This window comes from Sus scrofa, chromosome X, assembly GCF_054392235.1.
Source record: "Sus scrofa isolate SSC_HxYL_T2T_F1_AM1 chromosome X, Sscrofa_HxYL_maternal_Yorkshire_Landrace_v2.0, whole genome shotgun sequence".
In the NCBI taxonomy this organism is placed as follows: Eukaryota; Metazoa; Chordata; class Mammalia; order Artiodactyla; family Suidae; genus Sus; species Sus scrofa.
The window spans coordinates 52,448,965-52,465,921 of NC_139401.1; the positions used below are offsets into that span (position 1 = coordinate 52,448,965).

At 39.6% G+C, this 16,957-nt stretch overlaps 1 protein-coding gene across 19 annotated transcripts in view; it reads left to right on the plus strand.

The window, feature by feature from the left end:
• KLF8 (KLF transcription factor 8) overlaps window positions 1-16,957 on the plus strand; it is a 365,585-nt gene that overhangs the window by 259,851 nt on the left and 88,777 nt on the right. For 10 of the 19 annotated variants that reach the window (XM_085006121.1, XM_085006122.1, XM_085006124.1 and 7 more), the window contains exon 1: window positions 3,811-3,899. The exons of 8 other annotated variants lie outside the window; for them this stretch is intronic. In XM_085006121.1, the coding sequence (XP_084862247.1) occupies window positions 3,893-3,899 (7 nt within the window). In that variant the 5' untranslated portion in view covers window positions 3,811-3,892. 19 annotated transcript variants of the gene reach the window in all.

Below are 16,957 nucleotides of genomic sequence, written 5' to 3' on the forward strand. Positions count from 1 at the left end.
TACATGTATACATTCTTTTTTCTCACATTATCATGCTCCATCATAAGTGACTAGACATAGTTCCCAGTGCTACACAGCAGGATCTCATTGCTAATCCATTCCAAAGGCAATAGTCTGCATCTATTAACTACAAGCTCCAATCCATCCCACTCCCTCCCCCTTCCCCTTGGCAACCACAAGCCTATTCTCCAAGTCCATGATTTTCTTTTATGTGGAAAGGTTCATTTGTGTCATATATTAGATTCCAGATGTGTGATATCATATGGTATTTGTCTTTATCTTTCTGACTTACCTCACTACATGAGCTGTTTTTGAGTCCTAATCTGAGACAAAAGTCAGTTCTAAAAGACTAAGGGAAATGTGGACAAATTCATGTACTGTGTTTGGTGAACTAAGGGCTCTTTCATTGCAGTCTCTTGGATAGGATGGATCTTCTCATGTTTCCCCTTCACACCTAGCATGGTTCTTAATGTACCACAAGTACTCAAAAAATTTTATTGACTAAATGAATGGAAAATGTACAAGAAAGATTCTTAGTTTTGTTTTCTCCAAGTTTCAAAAATTTATGTTTCTCAAAAACCACATTTGCTATTTGAGGTCTTAGTTTTCACAAATAAAGTTGAGGCAGTACTGCTAAAAACAAACCAAAAAACCCACTAGGGCTTAAAATAAATCAGTTGAGAAAAACTTTTAATAAGAATATAAGCTGTTTAGCTATCTGCAAATGGATAGGTCTTTTTGAGAGCTTTTCCATATCAAACAAGTACCTCATTAGGACACTGAAGCACACCTAGACAGGGAATCCCAATGGCTATTCTTTTCAAAATTTTACTTCAAGTTTATGCTCATTTTCGTCTGCCCATCACAAAAAAAAAAATGCATTCGTTCCTGATATAAACATTTCAGTGTTCTTTTATGCACTTGAATCTAAGAGAAAACTTTTCGGTGTTGCTGAAAATATTGTTGGGTAGAGTGGTGGGAATCCTATGTTGAGTAGAACTCCTCAAATTTTATACAATGAGATACTAAAGCTCCATGGAATAAAGTGATTCATTTTTAAAGAATATGTACATTTGTCTACATGGTTCCATGTCAATACATCTTGCTTTGCAACTTGGGAAGATGGTGGAAAAATGGTATAATGACATAAGGAGTCCATTATAAAACCTCTGCTACAGGGATATTCTTTCATTTAACAAAGACATCTGCATGTCCCTTAGTTTCCATATCTAGAAAATTAGAATAGTAATAATACCTATCCATAAGGTTGTCAAAAGGATTCAATGAGTATATATCTATATTTATATATTCAATATTATATATATTCAATAAGTTTATATATTTATATACATGGATTAGAACAGTTTGGCACATAGTTAATACTCAATAACTATGATTATAATTAATAATAATACCTGGCACCTAGGTTACAGAGATTCTTAGTTTAACCTTAACACCTGGTGCCTAACCTCAGGCCTTTATAGTCTACTAAAGGGAGACAATTATATCAAAAAATATGTGCCCTGAAGTTAGAATAGGGAACAGAGGAAGCAATGGTCAATTCTGCCTGAAAGAATTAAGTAAGGAGGGGAGATGATCTTGAATTAGTCCTTTCAAGGAGCTGGAAAGAGAGCTTAGGCTATTTTAGACAGAGAAAGAAAGGTGAACCAAAGCATGAGGATGGAAATAGCCTAACATTCTCAGGGATTTATAATATGGGTAAGGCCCAGGAAATCAGCAAAAGTTCTGCTACCTGAGAGGTAGGCAAGGTCCAGATCACAGCAGGTTAAAGCATGAGTCTCAGGGTGTTACCTTGGATGTTGGGGTGCATGGTGATGTCATTCAAGTAGTTGGTGAACTACAGAAGGAATAACTTGAGTTTGGAGTTTGGGGTGTAATAAGAGAAGATGAGATGATTAGAGACATTCTGGTGGAAATATCAAGCAAGTGGGCATACATATGTTGGGAAGTAGTTGGCTCTAAACCTCAGTTTTCTTATTTTAAAAAGGGGGCTTGGAGAGTATAATAGCACCTGCTCTCCACGGTTGATATCAGAAATAAATGAGGAATGATGACTAAAAACACCTGGCCTAATGACTTACCCATATTAGATGCTGAATGCACTATTACAATTTCTCCTGTCTCTCTGCTCCCTCCCTCTGCTTTGTTTCTTCTCTCTTCTTTCCTCCCCTTTAAAAGAATTGTGGTGGCAAAGAGGCACTGAAAAGGGCCTGCGGTTGCCTGCGACTTCCTGGCCTCCTATTAAAATGAGTCAGAGAGGGACTTTCAGACAAGGGCAAAAAAAAAAAAAAAAAAAAAAAAATCCTGGAAATGTGGCAATTATGCTATGGATTCAGCTCTGCAGGGATCTTCCACAAAGCCTGCAAGAGAGGCCCTCTCAGGGGGTTAAGGACTCTATTCTTATAGGTCTGGTATCTGGGAGACTAAAAAGAACCTTTCTGTATTCACAATTCCTTCTACTCCTCCTTCTTCCCCGCCCACCCTTTCACCCTCACCTCTTTTCCTTATCTCTTGCTAAAAAATGCCTCAAGCTCCATTCTTCTTTGCCCTTAGTCTCCTCTCCCTGTAGACACTGTCCTTGCTAGTGTCACACTGTTACCATGGAGAGCTAGGAGGGTAAATATCTCTTCCATTTGCCAGCTTTCTTTTTTCCCTTTCCCTATTCCTCTCTTTCTAGACAGCGCCAACCCCCAATTCCCACATCCCTTTCATCCTCCATTGGTAGGTTAGCATAACGAACGAATGGATAAGTAACCTGTGTGCTCGCAAGCCTCTTTCTGGGACGAATAAGAAACTGAAATCGATTCCAGTTGTACCTGCTACCGCTGGAGACTGAGAGACTGCCGCCAGGGGCCAGACCAGAGCTCTCCGCCCTGGGCCCCGCCCCGCCCCACCCCACCCCTCCCTTCTCCCTCCCTGGTTATAGCCTCACCCTTCTCCACCTCCTCCCACTTTGCACTCTCCTCTAGCAGCGCCTGCCCCTTTTAAGGAACTCCACCCTCATGATGGGCACACCTCTTCTCTGGATCTAGCCGGGCTGGAGACAGTCCCCCCACCCACTTGGGTTGCCCAGCAGCACTCTCGGTACTAACCCACATGAACGCGAGCTGGGTACCCCAAGAAACCTTGCCCTAGAGTACCCGCAGGAGTTCTTGTCATTTTTTGCTGAAGCCTCTGGCCTATATGTTTCCACCAATCGTAGGCATTTGCCCCTCCCTTCTTTCTTTTTAGGAAGGCGCTGGGGTTTGCAGCAGTAACGGAGGCGGTAAAAGGGATCCCCTGACAGTATCTTCTCATAGGCTCCTGTCTTGAAGGAATCCTTCTCCGCCTCAACTTTGTATTCAAGTAGTGCTTTGGGGGTTGGGTTGGTTTTCTTAGCCCTTAGCCCCAGCACTCTCCTCTAGGGTGTGTAAAGTTCAGAGGATGGGTGGAGAGTGGGTTTGGCCGGAACTGAACTGGTGGAGGTGAAAGGAGAACGGAGGATCTTCAGCCTTGGCCACTTGGGCCCAGGGAACCCACTTTATTTTTAGCCGAGGAAAAGATCTGCATTGGCAGCAGTGGGAAGATTCTTTTTAGGAAGTCGGTTTTGCTGGCTCCCCAGTTTGAGGTTGGATGCTTGAGAGCTTTGTTTCCCTTGCTTCGAGGGTGGCCCAGCCGGATCTGAACCGACTCTGGCCCTCCTCCTCATTTTCTAGCCAGGAGAAAAAGGGGAGGGGGGGCCGAGAAAGAGAAGGCGAGAGCGAGTCTCCTGGCGCGCTGTCAGACAGGGGCGGGAGTGAAGGAAACAGCAGTCTTGCGAACGGATCAGGAGTATGAGCCTCCCGGGGGACCGCAGGATCTCCGGACACTTCAGGAGTCCCCAGCTAGTGACATGGGCGGTAAGTGACTCCGGGATTAGAACACACCCACTCCCATCTCCTCCCTCTAGATTCTATCCCCCACCCCCACTCTCCATTTCTCCTCTTTATGTTTCACCGGAGGGAGGGGGCTGGAGAGCGAAGGGTACTAACACTATGTGGAATCAAATGAAACTCAAGGGAAAATGACTTTACTAAAGGGCTGAGCAAAGAGGGGTTAGGAAAAGAAGGAGTACTTTGGGTAGGCTCATGGGAGAAATAAAGGGGGGCATGAATGGATGGATTTGTTTAATTTAGTCCGCCCTGGTTTGGAGCTCTCATTTCTCCTTAAGCGGTAAGGTTTAACTTAACCCTACGCAGCAAAAGTTGCTATCAGAGAGAATAGGATTCAGGCCAATGTTCCCAGGTAACCCTCCTAAATAGTAGCCAGTGCCTAGAGGTGCTTCTAAAAAGAAGACGGGGACAAGGGGTTAAAGTTTGAGCCAAGGCTACGGACTGGAGAGGCCCTGAAGGGAGCTGCGGGGGAGGAGCTGCTTTGGGCGTGCCGGCTCTTTAAGGAGGGGCTGGGCTTGGTTGGAGGAAAAAGCCTAGGCCCAGCCCTGGCTCTTTAAAACGTGGCCAAGGCGGTTGGTTTGTCTGTGTAGGTGGAAGATTGGGCCAAATTGTTGGGATTGCTGGAGATAATCGATCTGTAATGTAATGGTCACTTAGAAGAGCTGCTTTTTTGTGGATTTTTTTTTTTAAACCTAAGAATTTGGGAAACAAATCACGGAATAAGTAAAATGTATTCTTTAGAAAAATAAATCCAAACAGGTGGTCAAAAGAATGATCCTTTATTCCCTCTTGTATTGTCTACTTTGTAAAGAAAAGTGTTTATTAAGCAACAGACCGATGGCAGACTGTGATAATAACTGAGCAAAACGAAAAATCTCTAAATTTGAATTTGAAACTGATGGAGACTCTGATGGTTGGGGTAATGGACTGATCTACTTGGAAATCCTAATACCACTACTTACTAGCTGTGTAACCCCAGACATTGCTTTTCTCCTCTAGAGAAATGTGGAGTAATAATCTTATCTCAGAGTTCCTGTTGTGGCTCAGTGGTAACGAACACAAAGAAGGACAGGGGTTCGATCACTGACCTTGCTCAGTGGGTTAAGGATCCAGTGTTGCTGTGAGCTGTGTGTAGGTCACAGGTGTGGCTTGGATCTGGTGTTGCTGTGACTGTGGTGTAGGCCGCAGCTGCAGCTCTGATTTGAGCCCTAGCCTGGGTGAGGCCCTAAAAAGACAAAAAAAAAAATCTTATCTCAAAAGATATTGGATAGATTAAATACCTTCATGTATGTGACAGAGGCTGTCACTCCATTTATATCTTAGTTTCACTTCCTTTTCCTACTCAGTTTGAGACTCTTTCTCTGGAGCACTGCTGATAGTATTTGGCTATCCTTAAAACACTTTCCAGGAGGGTGAAAGAAGACCTCAGAATAATAAATTAGCTTGCCCAAAGGCTGAGGCTAGAGCATAGATTTTACTTGCTTCTGATCTAACATTGCTTCCACTGGACTTTAGCACCTCTGAGAGAAAAAGCTGCTAGCCTGCCTTTCCCCTCATTCTTTGGGCAACTTAACTGGGATGATACAGGCAATAGGACCTTTGGACAACAGAAATCAGTGACTTACACATGACTTCATCCTATTCTTCAGAATTTGGAGACCCTTATATAGGAGAGTTGTTAATCCTTGTGACTGTTGAGAACACAGAGAATGGGCTGGAAACAGTGTCTTCAGGTTAGCTTGGAGGCAGAGAAGCAGAAAACACAGGAAAGGCAGAAATATAAATTCAAAAGTAAAAGGACAAATGCAGCTAGTCCATCCTCAAGATCAAACTAGCTCTAATTTCAGAGCTCTAGGGAGCTAGAGTACCTCCTATTAAGGCTCTCAGGATACACTGGAAAGAAAATTGGGGAAAAAACATTAACTTGATTACTACCATCATTTCTTCAACCGCCCCCCAACACCTATCATCCTAGTACGCATTTCTGAGATGGGGCCCTTATTGATTCAGTTAAATGAATTCCAGTAACAAAGTCACCAAGCCTAATCTAGTCATCTCTCCAAATTGTGTGTATCTGGTGTTGAGGGAGATCAACCATTTATTTAGCTTTTCTCATTCTGGCAGGGTCATTATTATTATTTGACATATTTATATATTCACCCTTGCCTTGAGTCAGTTGTAGTTTATTATTTCACTTAAATTGATGAATAATGAGAATATTGCCTTTAGATATATAATTCATTTAGCAAAAATGTGTTGGCATAGTATGTGTCAGGAACTGATAAAATTATTAAAAACTCATTTTCTATTCCTTCCATCTTAAATGACTTCTTTTTGCCCTCCCTCATTTAAACCTCAATCTTCCTTCAGGTCCTATTTTAGTCCTTAACCCCTACATCAAGCCTTATTTCCTCTGCTATTCCTTAGAAATTTTACATCACTGTTATGCTCAGTGGATACTTACCACAAATGAACTGCCTTGTAATGTACTTGTTTTCATGAATTTTTCCTTAAAATGGTATTTATGATATTCCTTCCATTATTAATCCCAAGTCAGATGTCATTTCTATGAAATCTAACCTAATCCTTGCACATTGAAATAAACTCATTTAACATTATCTGATCCTTGGATACAGAAATAAACTCCTTTTTAGTTTTGGTGTCATCTTGCTTGCATTATCGGGAACCTGCACAATTCTCTTCCCTATATTATGGTCATTTGTGTACATATCTAAACCTTTACTCCCTTTTTAGACAGAAAAGTTTTTGAGGACAGGTATTATGAGTATTTCTTCAAAGCACTTAATTAACTTTCCCATGTAAACACTGGGTACATGTTTAATAGATGATCTTCTAAGGTTTAGCTCCAAAATTCATGTTTTTGTCAATGAAGGAAAACTTGATAGGGACGATTGACCTAGATGAATATCTAGTATAGTTGCCATCTCATTCTAAGTAGAGTGTGAATGAATAACACTGTCATATCAGGCTCATTAGTTTATCCAAAGATGATGAGAAACTTTGTTTGATGTGCTTTCTTTCTTTTTTTTTTTGTCTTTTTGCCATTTCTTGGGCCGCTCCCGTGGCATATGGAGTTTCCCAGGCTAGTGGTCTAATCAGAGCTGTAGCTGCCAGCCTATGCTAGAGCCACAGCAACTCAGGATCCGAGCCCCATCTGCAACCTACACCACAGCTCACGGCAACGCCGGATCGTTAACCCACTGAGCAAGGGCAGGGACCGAACCCGCAACCTCATGGTTCCTAGTCGGATTCGTTAACCACTGCGCCACGACGGGAACTCCTGATATGCTTTCTGATTCTCATATAATAATGTATTCAGTTCAGGTTATATACCTGAAGTTGGGTTTCTACTGCGTTTATTATCCTCAACTCAGCTTTATCATCTAGCATATTTTCTCACCTCTAAAATAATTTGGTAATTTGTGATCATAAATAATGTAAGTAAAACTTTGGACACAGTGCCTGATTTCTAATACATATTTCTTAAGTGGAGTGTCTCATAATTTTTCTACTTTGTGTAATTTATTTTATTTAAATCTTACTTGGTTTTTGGAAAAAAGGAAGGTAGTTCAGTGAGACAGGAAGCTGGATTTAAATGTAATAAGCTAGGTGCTTTGTATAAAAAAAGTAAAGATATTATCTGTGCACGTAGACAAAATAGATGTAATATGGGCAAACCAAATTCGGGGATTATTAAACACATTAAATTAAGGAGCTAAACCTAACTCTAGAGTCAAATCCAGGTATATGATATCAATCCAGGTTTCAGATCATGGGCATTTTGATATGTTGTAACCTCAAACTCATCATTTCTAAAATAGAATCCACTGTCACCCCTAGACTCTTTCCCCTACCCTCATTCAAGACTTCTTTTCACTTCCCTGGTCCTTCAGTTTACTATCATCATAATCTTCTCTCTCTTTTTTTTTTTTTTTTTTTGTCTTTTCAGGGCCACACCCACAGCATATGTAGGTTCCCAGGCTACGGGTCGAATTGGAGCTGTAGCCACTGGCCACAGCACAGGCACAGCAATGCCAGATCCAAGCCACATCTGCATCCTTCACCACAGCTGACAGCAATGCTGGATCCTTAACCCACTGAGTGACACCAGGGATCAAACCTCTGTCCTCCTGGATACTAGTCAGATTCTTTTCTTCTGAGCCATGATGGGAATACCACTATCATTATAATCTTGGTGAAGTTATTTACACTTGAGTTTTATTATCTTTTCTTTGAAAAAAACTATTTCATAGAATTCTAGTAAGAAATAAATGTGTTAATTTTGTAAAGCACTTTGAAGTATGCTTGACAATGTAGTAAGCAGTGGGGAAACATGGTTGTTGTGGTTGTCATATTTCATGCTCAAAATGCTCAAATCAACTCTTTCCTCCTCCTCAGTTTCCTTGTCTACTTGTTTTCCAAAGGCTATTTTTTCCCCTGTGTATCTGACATCTTCCTTTCTTTTTATTCTAACTGCCACGACCTTAATTTACTTCAGATGTACAACTAATTAGCCTACAGAGCAAATACAGCCTACACATTTGTTTTATTTGCCTTAAATTGATAAAACTTTTACTTAAATTCCATTTTATTTATTTTCCTTTTTTTATGACCCCACCTGCGGCATGTGGAAGTTCCCAGTCTAGGGGTCGAATCAGAGCTGCAGCTGCTGGCCTATGCCACAGCCACAGCAATGCCAGATCAGAGCCATATCTGCGGCCTGCATCGCATCTTGGGGCAATACTGGATCCTTAACCCACTAAGAGAGACCAGAGATCTAACCCACATCCTCACGGATACTAGTCAGATGCTTAACCCACTGAGCTGCAATGGGAACTCCTTAAATTGCATTTTAAATTGGTAATGCATTACACATCACTCAAAACTCAAAATAGGAGTTCCCATCATGGCTCAGTGGTTAACGAGTCTGACTAGGAACGATGAGGTTGCGGGTTCGATCCCTGGCCTTGCTCAGTGGGTGAAGGATCTGGCGTTGCCGTGAGCTGTGGTGTAGGTCGCAGATGTGGCTTGGATCCAGAGTTGCTGTGGCTCTGGGGTAGGCCAGCGGCTACAGCTCCTATTCGACCCCTAGCCTGGGAACCTCCATGTGCTGTGGGAGCGGCCCAAGAAATGGCAAAAAGACAAAAAAACAAACCTCAAAATACACAAAAGGATACACAATTAAGAGTCTCCCTCCTGCCTCCCTCCTGTTGCTGTCCACTAGTTGCCTCACTAGAGGCAAGTAAAATTATACGTTTATTGGAAATTCTTCCATGGACATTTTATGCATATAAAACAAATGAGTATATATATATTTTTTCTCCAGCTTCCCTTTTACACATACTCTGCATATTGTTCTACATCTTGCTTTGTCTACTTAAAAATATACTTTAGAGACCTTTCCATACATGTATATAAAGAAATGCCTCACTCTTTTGTGTGACTGCATAGTTTTTCGCTATATGATGAGCCACAATTTATTTAAAGTCTTTATTGAATAGCATTAAAAATATTTCCAAAGTTTTGCAGCGTTATTTGTAACAGCAATAAAAAAAAACTTTGTAAGTATGTGTATTGGTATGCTGAGCTGCCATAATAGGGTGGCTTAAAAAACAGAAATTTATTTTCTCACAGTTCTGGAGCCTAGAAGTCTGGGATCAGGGTACCATAATTATCCAGTTCTGGCGAGGGCCATCTTCCTGCTTGCAGAAGGCTGCTTTCTTCTTGTGTGCTTGTATGACCTCTTCGTTGTGCTTTTGGAGAAAGAGAGTGAGGTCCCTGGTGTCTTTTCTTATAAGGATACTAATCCCATTGAATGAGGATCCTACCCTTATGACCTCATTTAACCTTAATTACTTCCATTAAAAAAAAAAAAGAGCCTTACCTCCGAATACAGTCACACTGGGGAGTAGAGGTTCAACATATATTTTGGGGAGGAAAACAGTGCGGTCTATAGCAGTATGTCAGTTTGCCCAGACCCACACTTTTTAAAAGTGGTTGATTGCCAACATTTCAAAGTCAAAATTTTAATTTTACTTAAAATTCTAAAATTCTGGCTTCTTTTAAATAATCAGAAGATACCAAATCAGTATTCCCTCTTGTCAACAATTACCTAGAGTCGGTGAACTGCTTCCTCCCTCCTCTTTTATATAGAACATGTATTCTCCGTTCACCATATTCCCCATCTGGCCTAGGTGATCTTAACCTGCCTGGCCCTTCTAGGTATTGAATTTGTGATACCTAAGTAAGCTCTTACCGTAATACACATAGAATATTCCAATAGCTATAAGTTCTACCTTGATTCTTTTTGCTTTCTCCATTCTGTAGACAACTGCCAGAATATCTTCCCTAAAACACGTTTTTTTTAAAATTATGCCACTTTCCTTTACTCCTCAATCATTTACTTCATGCCTACAAAGTTCCAGGCATTATACTAGAAGCTGAGATTAGAGCACTGAACAATTTAGGAGGGAGCCTTGCCTTCACAGACTGTGTAGTCTCCTCTCATCTGGATTTCCTTTCTGTCTCTTCTTGACTGACCCTAGTTCCTCAAGGCCAGTCTCACCATAGATCATTTCTTTGTAATTTTTTCTGACTATTTTATTTCCAGTTATCGCCTCTTCTAATTACAGCTTATAGCCTCAAATCATAATTAAGCACTGCTGCATCTATTATTTTGTAATGTTTGGTTGCTATTGTTTTATGCATAGTTATGTCTTACTACACAGACTTTGGATCTCAGAGCTCTACCCGGCCCAATTAAATGATAGAAGTGTGCCCTGTATAAAGGTGGCAGCCATTTATCAACTCCAGCTAATTTTTCTCTTGTGCCAATGTAGACTCCATGTTGTAAAATCTCCCAACTTTTTCAGAAATGTAAGAAATAGACATTTTTTTTAAAAAAAAAGAATTCTGCTCTTAAAGATTATCAGCTAATATGATTTTAATTTTTTTTCCCTTAGCCATGCCTGTGGTATGTGAAAGTTCCCAGGCCAGGGATCAAACTCAAGCCACAGCAGTGAACACACCAGATCCTACACCCACTGCGCCACCAGGGAATTCCAAGGCACAAATATTTAGGCAAAACTTTTAACATAGAAAACAGAGATTTTTTTTTTTTTTTTTGGTCTTTTTGCCATTTCTTGGGCTGCTCCCGTGGCATATGGAGGTTCCCAGGCTAGGGGTCGAATCAGAGCTGTAGCTGCCAGCCTATGCCAGAGCCACAGCAACACAGGATCCGAGCCATGTCTGCAACCTACACCACATCTCACGGCAACACCGGATCCTTCACGCACTGAGCAAGGCCAGGGATCGAACCCGCAACCTCATCGTTCCTAGTCGTATTCGTTAACCATTGCACCACGATGGGAACTCCTGATTTTAATTTTTAACATCACTGTGAGAACAAGGTCAGTACCTGTAGTGGCCTGCCAATTTTCTCTGTCTGACCTACACTAGAAACCAGGTGGAAGCCTAGTACTATCTTCTCCCCCATTCTATACATATACACAATGTCTACTACAGTGTTCCCTATGTAGTACATTATCTGTGAAGACTTGATTATCATCAGTCAGTTCCTCTTTAAGTCAATTGTAATCTTCAATAATAATATAGCAGTTCTGCTTTCTCCTGATACGTAACATGTGCCTTTGAAGGCAGTTATCAGGACAGTTCTCTTTTCCCCTACTTACTTTTTTCCAAATGTAGCCATCCAAATTTCTTGACCTCTTTCCATTTTTTTCTTTTTTAAAAATTGATCATTTGTTTCTCTAGAATGTCATTTTTTCCAGCACCTCTCTTCCATTTCATTGCCCTTAAAATACAAACTGTCAAACAAGTACAGTATCCTCAGAAAGGTCTTCATAATGCTGAATAAATCTTAACTTTTAATTATTTGTGATTGATTATCCCAGCTCTTTTGCTTTTTTTCTGTGCTGTCAATGATTTAGATATTTCATCTTCAATTAGAATGGGAATGTGTGATGTAAATCTATTCATTTTCTTGTTTAAAAACTAGTTCTGATAAATACGTACAATGTAACTCCTCCTTTTTTTTTGTAGCTAGAGTCTAGAATCAATATACAGCCTTGAAAATAATAATAATTATTATTGTTTTTGGTTCTTTCATTAACATGACCTCTGTGGGTCCAACAAATTGAGATGGCACAGAACTCTTATAGGACTACTTGACTTGGTGCTCCTGAGCTAGGTAGCTCAGGTAGTGAGTGGAAAGGCTATTAAAAAGATAAATCTCTGCCCTTAAGCACTTGTACTAAGCATGAGCAAAACTGCTGTATTATACATTCTTTTTTTGGTTGCTTTTTTTGTTTAATTTGCTGGAAAAGACTGCTGCATGAAATAACGGTATAAAGCAATGAAGTGGATTACATGGGATTTTACATGATATTGCAAAGCAATGGACTTGTTTTGCTGTGGGTTTTTTGTCCTTTTTCGAAACCATTGCCTCAGTGCCAAGCTGGAGCTCTGGATTCCTAGAGGTATTGTCTGATGATTAACATTACAGTTAGTGGGAATCCTTTAATATTCTTTACAAATGTTCAGTAGTAGAGCTTACTACCAAGGTATAAGAACTCTTCAATTATTATTATTTTCTTTTTAAATGGTTTTTATTTTTTCCATTATAGGTGATTCACAATGTTCTGTCAATTTTCTACTATACAGCAAGGTGACCCACATGCATACATACATTCTTTTTTCTCACATTTTCATGCACCATCATAAGTGACTAGATATAGTTCCAAGTGCTGTACAGCAGGAACTCATTGCCTATCCATTGCAAAGGCAGGAGTTTGCATCTATTGACCCCAAGCTCCCAACCTATCCCACTCGCTCCCCTGCCTCTTGGCAACCACAAGTCTATTCTCCAAGTCCATGATTTTCTTTTCTGTGGAAAGGTTCATTTGTGCCTTATATTAGATTCCAGATGTAAGTGATAGCATAGGGTATTTGTCTCTCTCTTTCTGACTTACTTCATTTAGCATGAGAGACTAGTTCCATCCATGCTGCTGCAAATAGCATTATTTTGTTCTTTTTTATGGCTGAGTAGTATTCCATTGTGTATATATACCACATCTTCTTAATCCATTCATCTGTCAATGGACATTTGGGTTGTTTCCATGTCTTGGCTATTGTGAGTAGTGCTGCAATGAATATATGGGTGGACGTGTCTTTTTCAAGGAAAATTTTGTCAGGATATATGCCCAAGAGTGGGATTGCTGGTCATATGGTAGTTCTATATATAGTTTTCTAAGGTACCTACTTCCATACTGGTTTCCATAGTGGTTGTACCAATTTACATTCCCATCAACAGTGCAGGAGGGTTCCATTTTCTCCACACCCTCTCCAACAATTGTTACTTGTGGACTTATTAATGACAGCTATTCTGACATGTGTGAAGTGGTACCTCATAGTAGTTTTGATTTGCTTTTCCCTAATAATCAGTGATGTTGAGCATTCATTCATGTGCTTGTTGGCCACCTGTATATCTTCTTTGAAGAAATGTCTATTCAGGTCTTTTGCCCATTTTTCAATTGGGTTGTTGCTTTTTGCTGTTGAGTTGCATAAGTTGTTTGTATATTTTAGAGATTAGGCCCATGTCAGTTGCATTGTTTGAAACTATTTTCTCCCATTTTTTAAGTTGTCTTTTTTTATGGTTTCCTTTGCTGTGCAAAAGCTTGTCAGTTTGATTAGGTCCCATTGGTTTATTTTTGCTTTTATTTCTGTTGCCTTGGGAGACTGACCTGAGAAAACATTTGTAAGGTTGATATCAGAGAATGTTTTGCCTAGGTTCTCTTCTAGGAGTTTGATGGTGTCTTGTCTTATGTTTAAGTCTTTCAGCCATTTTGAGTTTATTTTTGTGCGTGGTGTGAGGGTGTGTTCCAGTTTCATTAATTTGCATGCAGCTGTCCAGGTTTCCCAACACCACTTACTTAAAAGACTGTCTTTTTCCCATTTTATGTTCTTGCCTCCTTTGTCAAAGATTAATTAACCATAGGTGTCTTGGTTTATTTCTGGGTTCTCTACTCTGTTCCATTAGTCTGTCTGTCTGTTTTGGTACCAGTACCACACTGTCTTGATGACTACAGCTTTGTAATATTGCCTGACATCTGGGAGAGTTATGCTTCCTGCTTGGTTTTTGTTCCTCAGGATTGCCTTGGCAGTTCTGGGTCTTTTGTGGTTCCATATAAATGTTTGGATTGTGAATAATTTCATGGGTAACTTGATAAGGATTGTATCGAGTCTGTAGATTGCTTTGAGTAGTATGGCCATTTTTACAATATTAATTTTTCCAAACCAGTTACGTGGAATATCTTTCCATTTCTTTACATCTTCTTTAATTTCTTTGATTAATGTTTTATTAGTTCTCCACATATAAATCTTTCACCTCCTTGGTCAGGTGTATTCACAGATATTTGATTATTTGAGGTGCAATTTTAAAGGGTAGTGTATTTTTGTATTCCTTTTCTAATATTTCATTGTTAGTATACAGAAGTGTGACTGATTTCTGAATGTTAATCTTATATCTTACTACTTTGCTGAATTTGTTGATAAATTCGAGTATTTTTGGGGTTGAGTCCCTGAGGTTTTCTATATATAGTATCATGTTATCTGCATACAGTGACAATTTTACCTCTTCTCTTCCAATTTGGATACTTTCATTTCTTTTGTTTGTCTGATTGCTGTGGCTAGGACTTCCAATACTATGTTGAATAAAAGCAGTGAGTGTGGGCATCCTTGCCTTGTTCCAAATTTTAGTGGGAAGGGTTTCAGCTTGATTGTTATTACTTTCAATATCATCAAACTATTATTTCAAAGTGCATAATAGTAGCAATTAATTTAAGGTAAAAAAAAAAGAGCATTGGTATCAGACATCATCCCTGGATTCACATCCCAGTAATTTACCACTTATGTGATCTTTGGATTTCTTAATCTTTCTGAGTCTCTATTTCTTCATGTGTGTAATGGCATCAACAGTAGTACCTACCTCATAGAGATTGAGAGGATTAAATATGTCTCTTTGGAAATGCCATCGAGATGAAATGATATGATATCTGGGATTTGACTAAAAGTAGCCATTGAGGTGGGGGATTGGGTTGGAGGATACAGATGAAATAAGATTTACCATGAGCTGAATATCACTAAAACTGGGAATAGGCACATGGGGGAGTTCTTCTTTACTTTTGTATGTATTTGTATGCATTATAAAAAATAAAAAGGTATTTTTAAATGCTATAGGAAAAAACTCAAGTTTGTCTAATGATTTGTGGAGAATTTAATTGTCCTTCTTGACATCAACTTCACAGATTTAGCAGAAACCTGGAAAACTATCTATATCCTCTGTCATATATCACAGAGAATTAGAAAGACATGAGAATTTCTAAGTAGTTTACTCAAAATGGCTCTCCTAGATAACAGTGTAGTCTGGACTAAAACACAGATCTCCAGCTCCTAGGTCAAACATTTTTCCATTGTTTCATGCTGCCTTCTTTAACTATAAAATAAGTTTTACCCTTTTTTAACTATAAAATAAGTTTTACCCCTTTAAAATAATTTCTGTCAGTTTCTTGCATGTAAGATTATTTTTAAAAAATAAATTTACGTATTTGGTGAGGATCAAGGGGACCAGTTCTAGAAATCTGAGGTTAATTTATACAATACTTTTTTTTTTTTAGGGCTGCACCTGCAGTGTATGGAAGTTCCCAGGCTAGGAGTCAAATCGCAGCTACAGCTGCTGGCCTCCACCACAGCCGCAGCAACGTGAGGTCCAAGCCACATCTGTGACCTACACTACAGCTCATGACCAGATCCCCGACTGACTGAGTGAAGCCAGGGTTCGAACCTGCTTCCTCATGAATACTAGTCAGATTCGTTTCTGCTGTACCACAGTGGGAACTCCTTATACAATAGTTTTAAGTCTGTCCTTTCTTTTGATCCTTACAGTGATTCTGTGAGGTTCACAATTATCTTGTGAATAATAGTTATTTCTACTTTCTATATTAAATAGTGGGACTTATCCAAAGTTATTCAACAATTTGATAATTAAACTAGAACTAAAACTCAGGCATAGAGTTCGTTGAACCTCAAGTCCACTTGTATAACTACTTTTCTTATTTTTTAAATTTTATGATTATTATTTTTCCATTATAGTGATTTATAGTGTTCTGTCAATTTCTGCTGTACAGCAAAATGACCCAGTCATACATTCTTTTTCTCACATTATCCTCCATCATGCTCTATCATGAGTAACTGGATATAGTTTCCTGTGCTATACAACAGGATAGTTTTAGACATTTATAATAATTCCCCTTAACTTTCATATTTTTCGGAATCAAGAATCTTAATTCTAGCACATTCCAGGGTGATTTTTCTTTCATGCATATTTGGGGTTTTCTGTGGAAAAGAAAATGGAGCTTAATGTCGCATCAGGGGGGAAATGAAAATGGCTGAAAACACTGAAAGCTATGCAGGTGATTTTGTAAAACGTAAACTCATGTGAGAATGGAGATAAACATAAAAAAAATCATAAGATGGGTATTGTCATTGTGAATAGTTTGGACCTTTAAAATGTATGCATTGTGCCAGAATTCCCATCATGGCACAGTGGAAATGAATCTGACTAAGAACGATGAGGTTGCAGGTTTGATCTCTGGCCTCACTCGGTGGGTTAAGGATCCAGCATTGCAGTGAGCTGTGGTGTAGGTTGCAGACGCAGCTCAGATCCCACATTGCTGTGGCTGTGCCTGCGGCTGTGGCTGTGGCTGTGGCATAGGCTGGCGGCCGTAGCTCCTATTTGACCCCTAGCCTGGGAACCTCCATGTGCTGCTGGTGCAGCCCTAAAAAGAAAAAAAAAAGTATGCATTGTATGTATTTTTATGTGCTTTAGTTTTGCCTTTCTGACAGAAGTATTCCTAAAAACTTATATAGCAATTTCACATTTACATCTTAGAAAGAATTTTTATATGTATTATCACAATGGTCTTCAT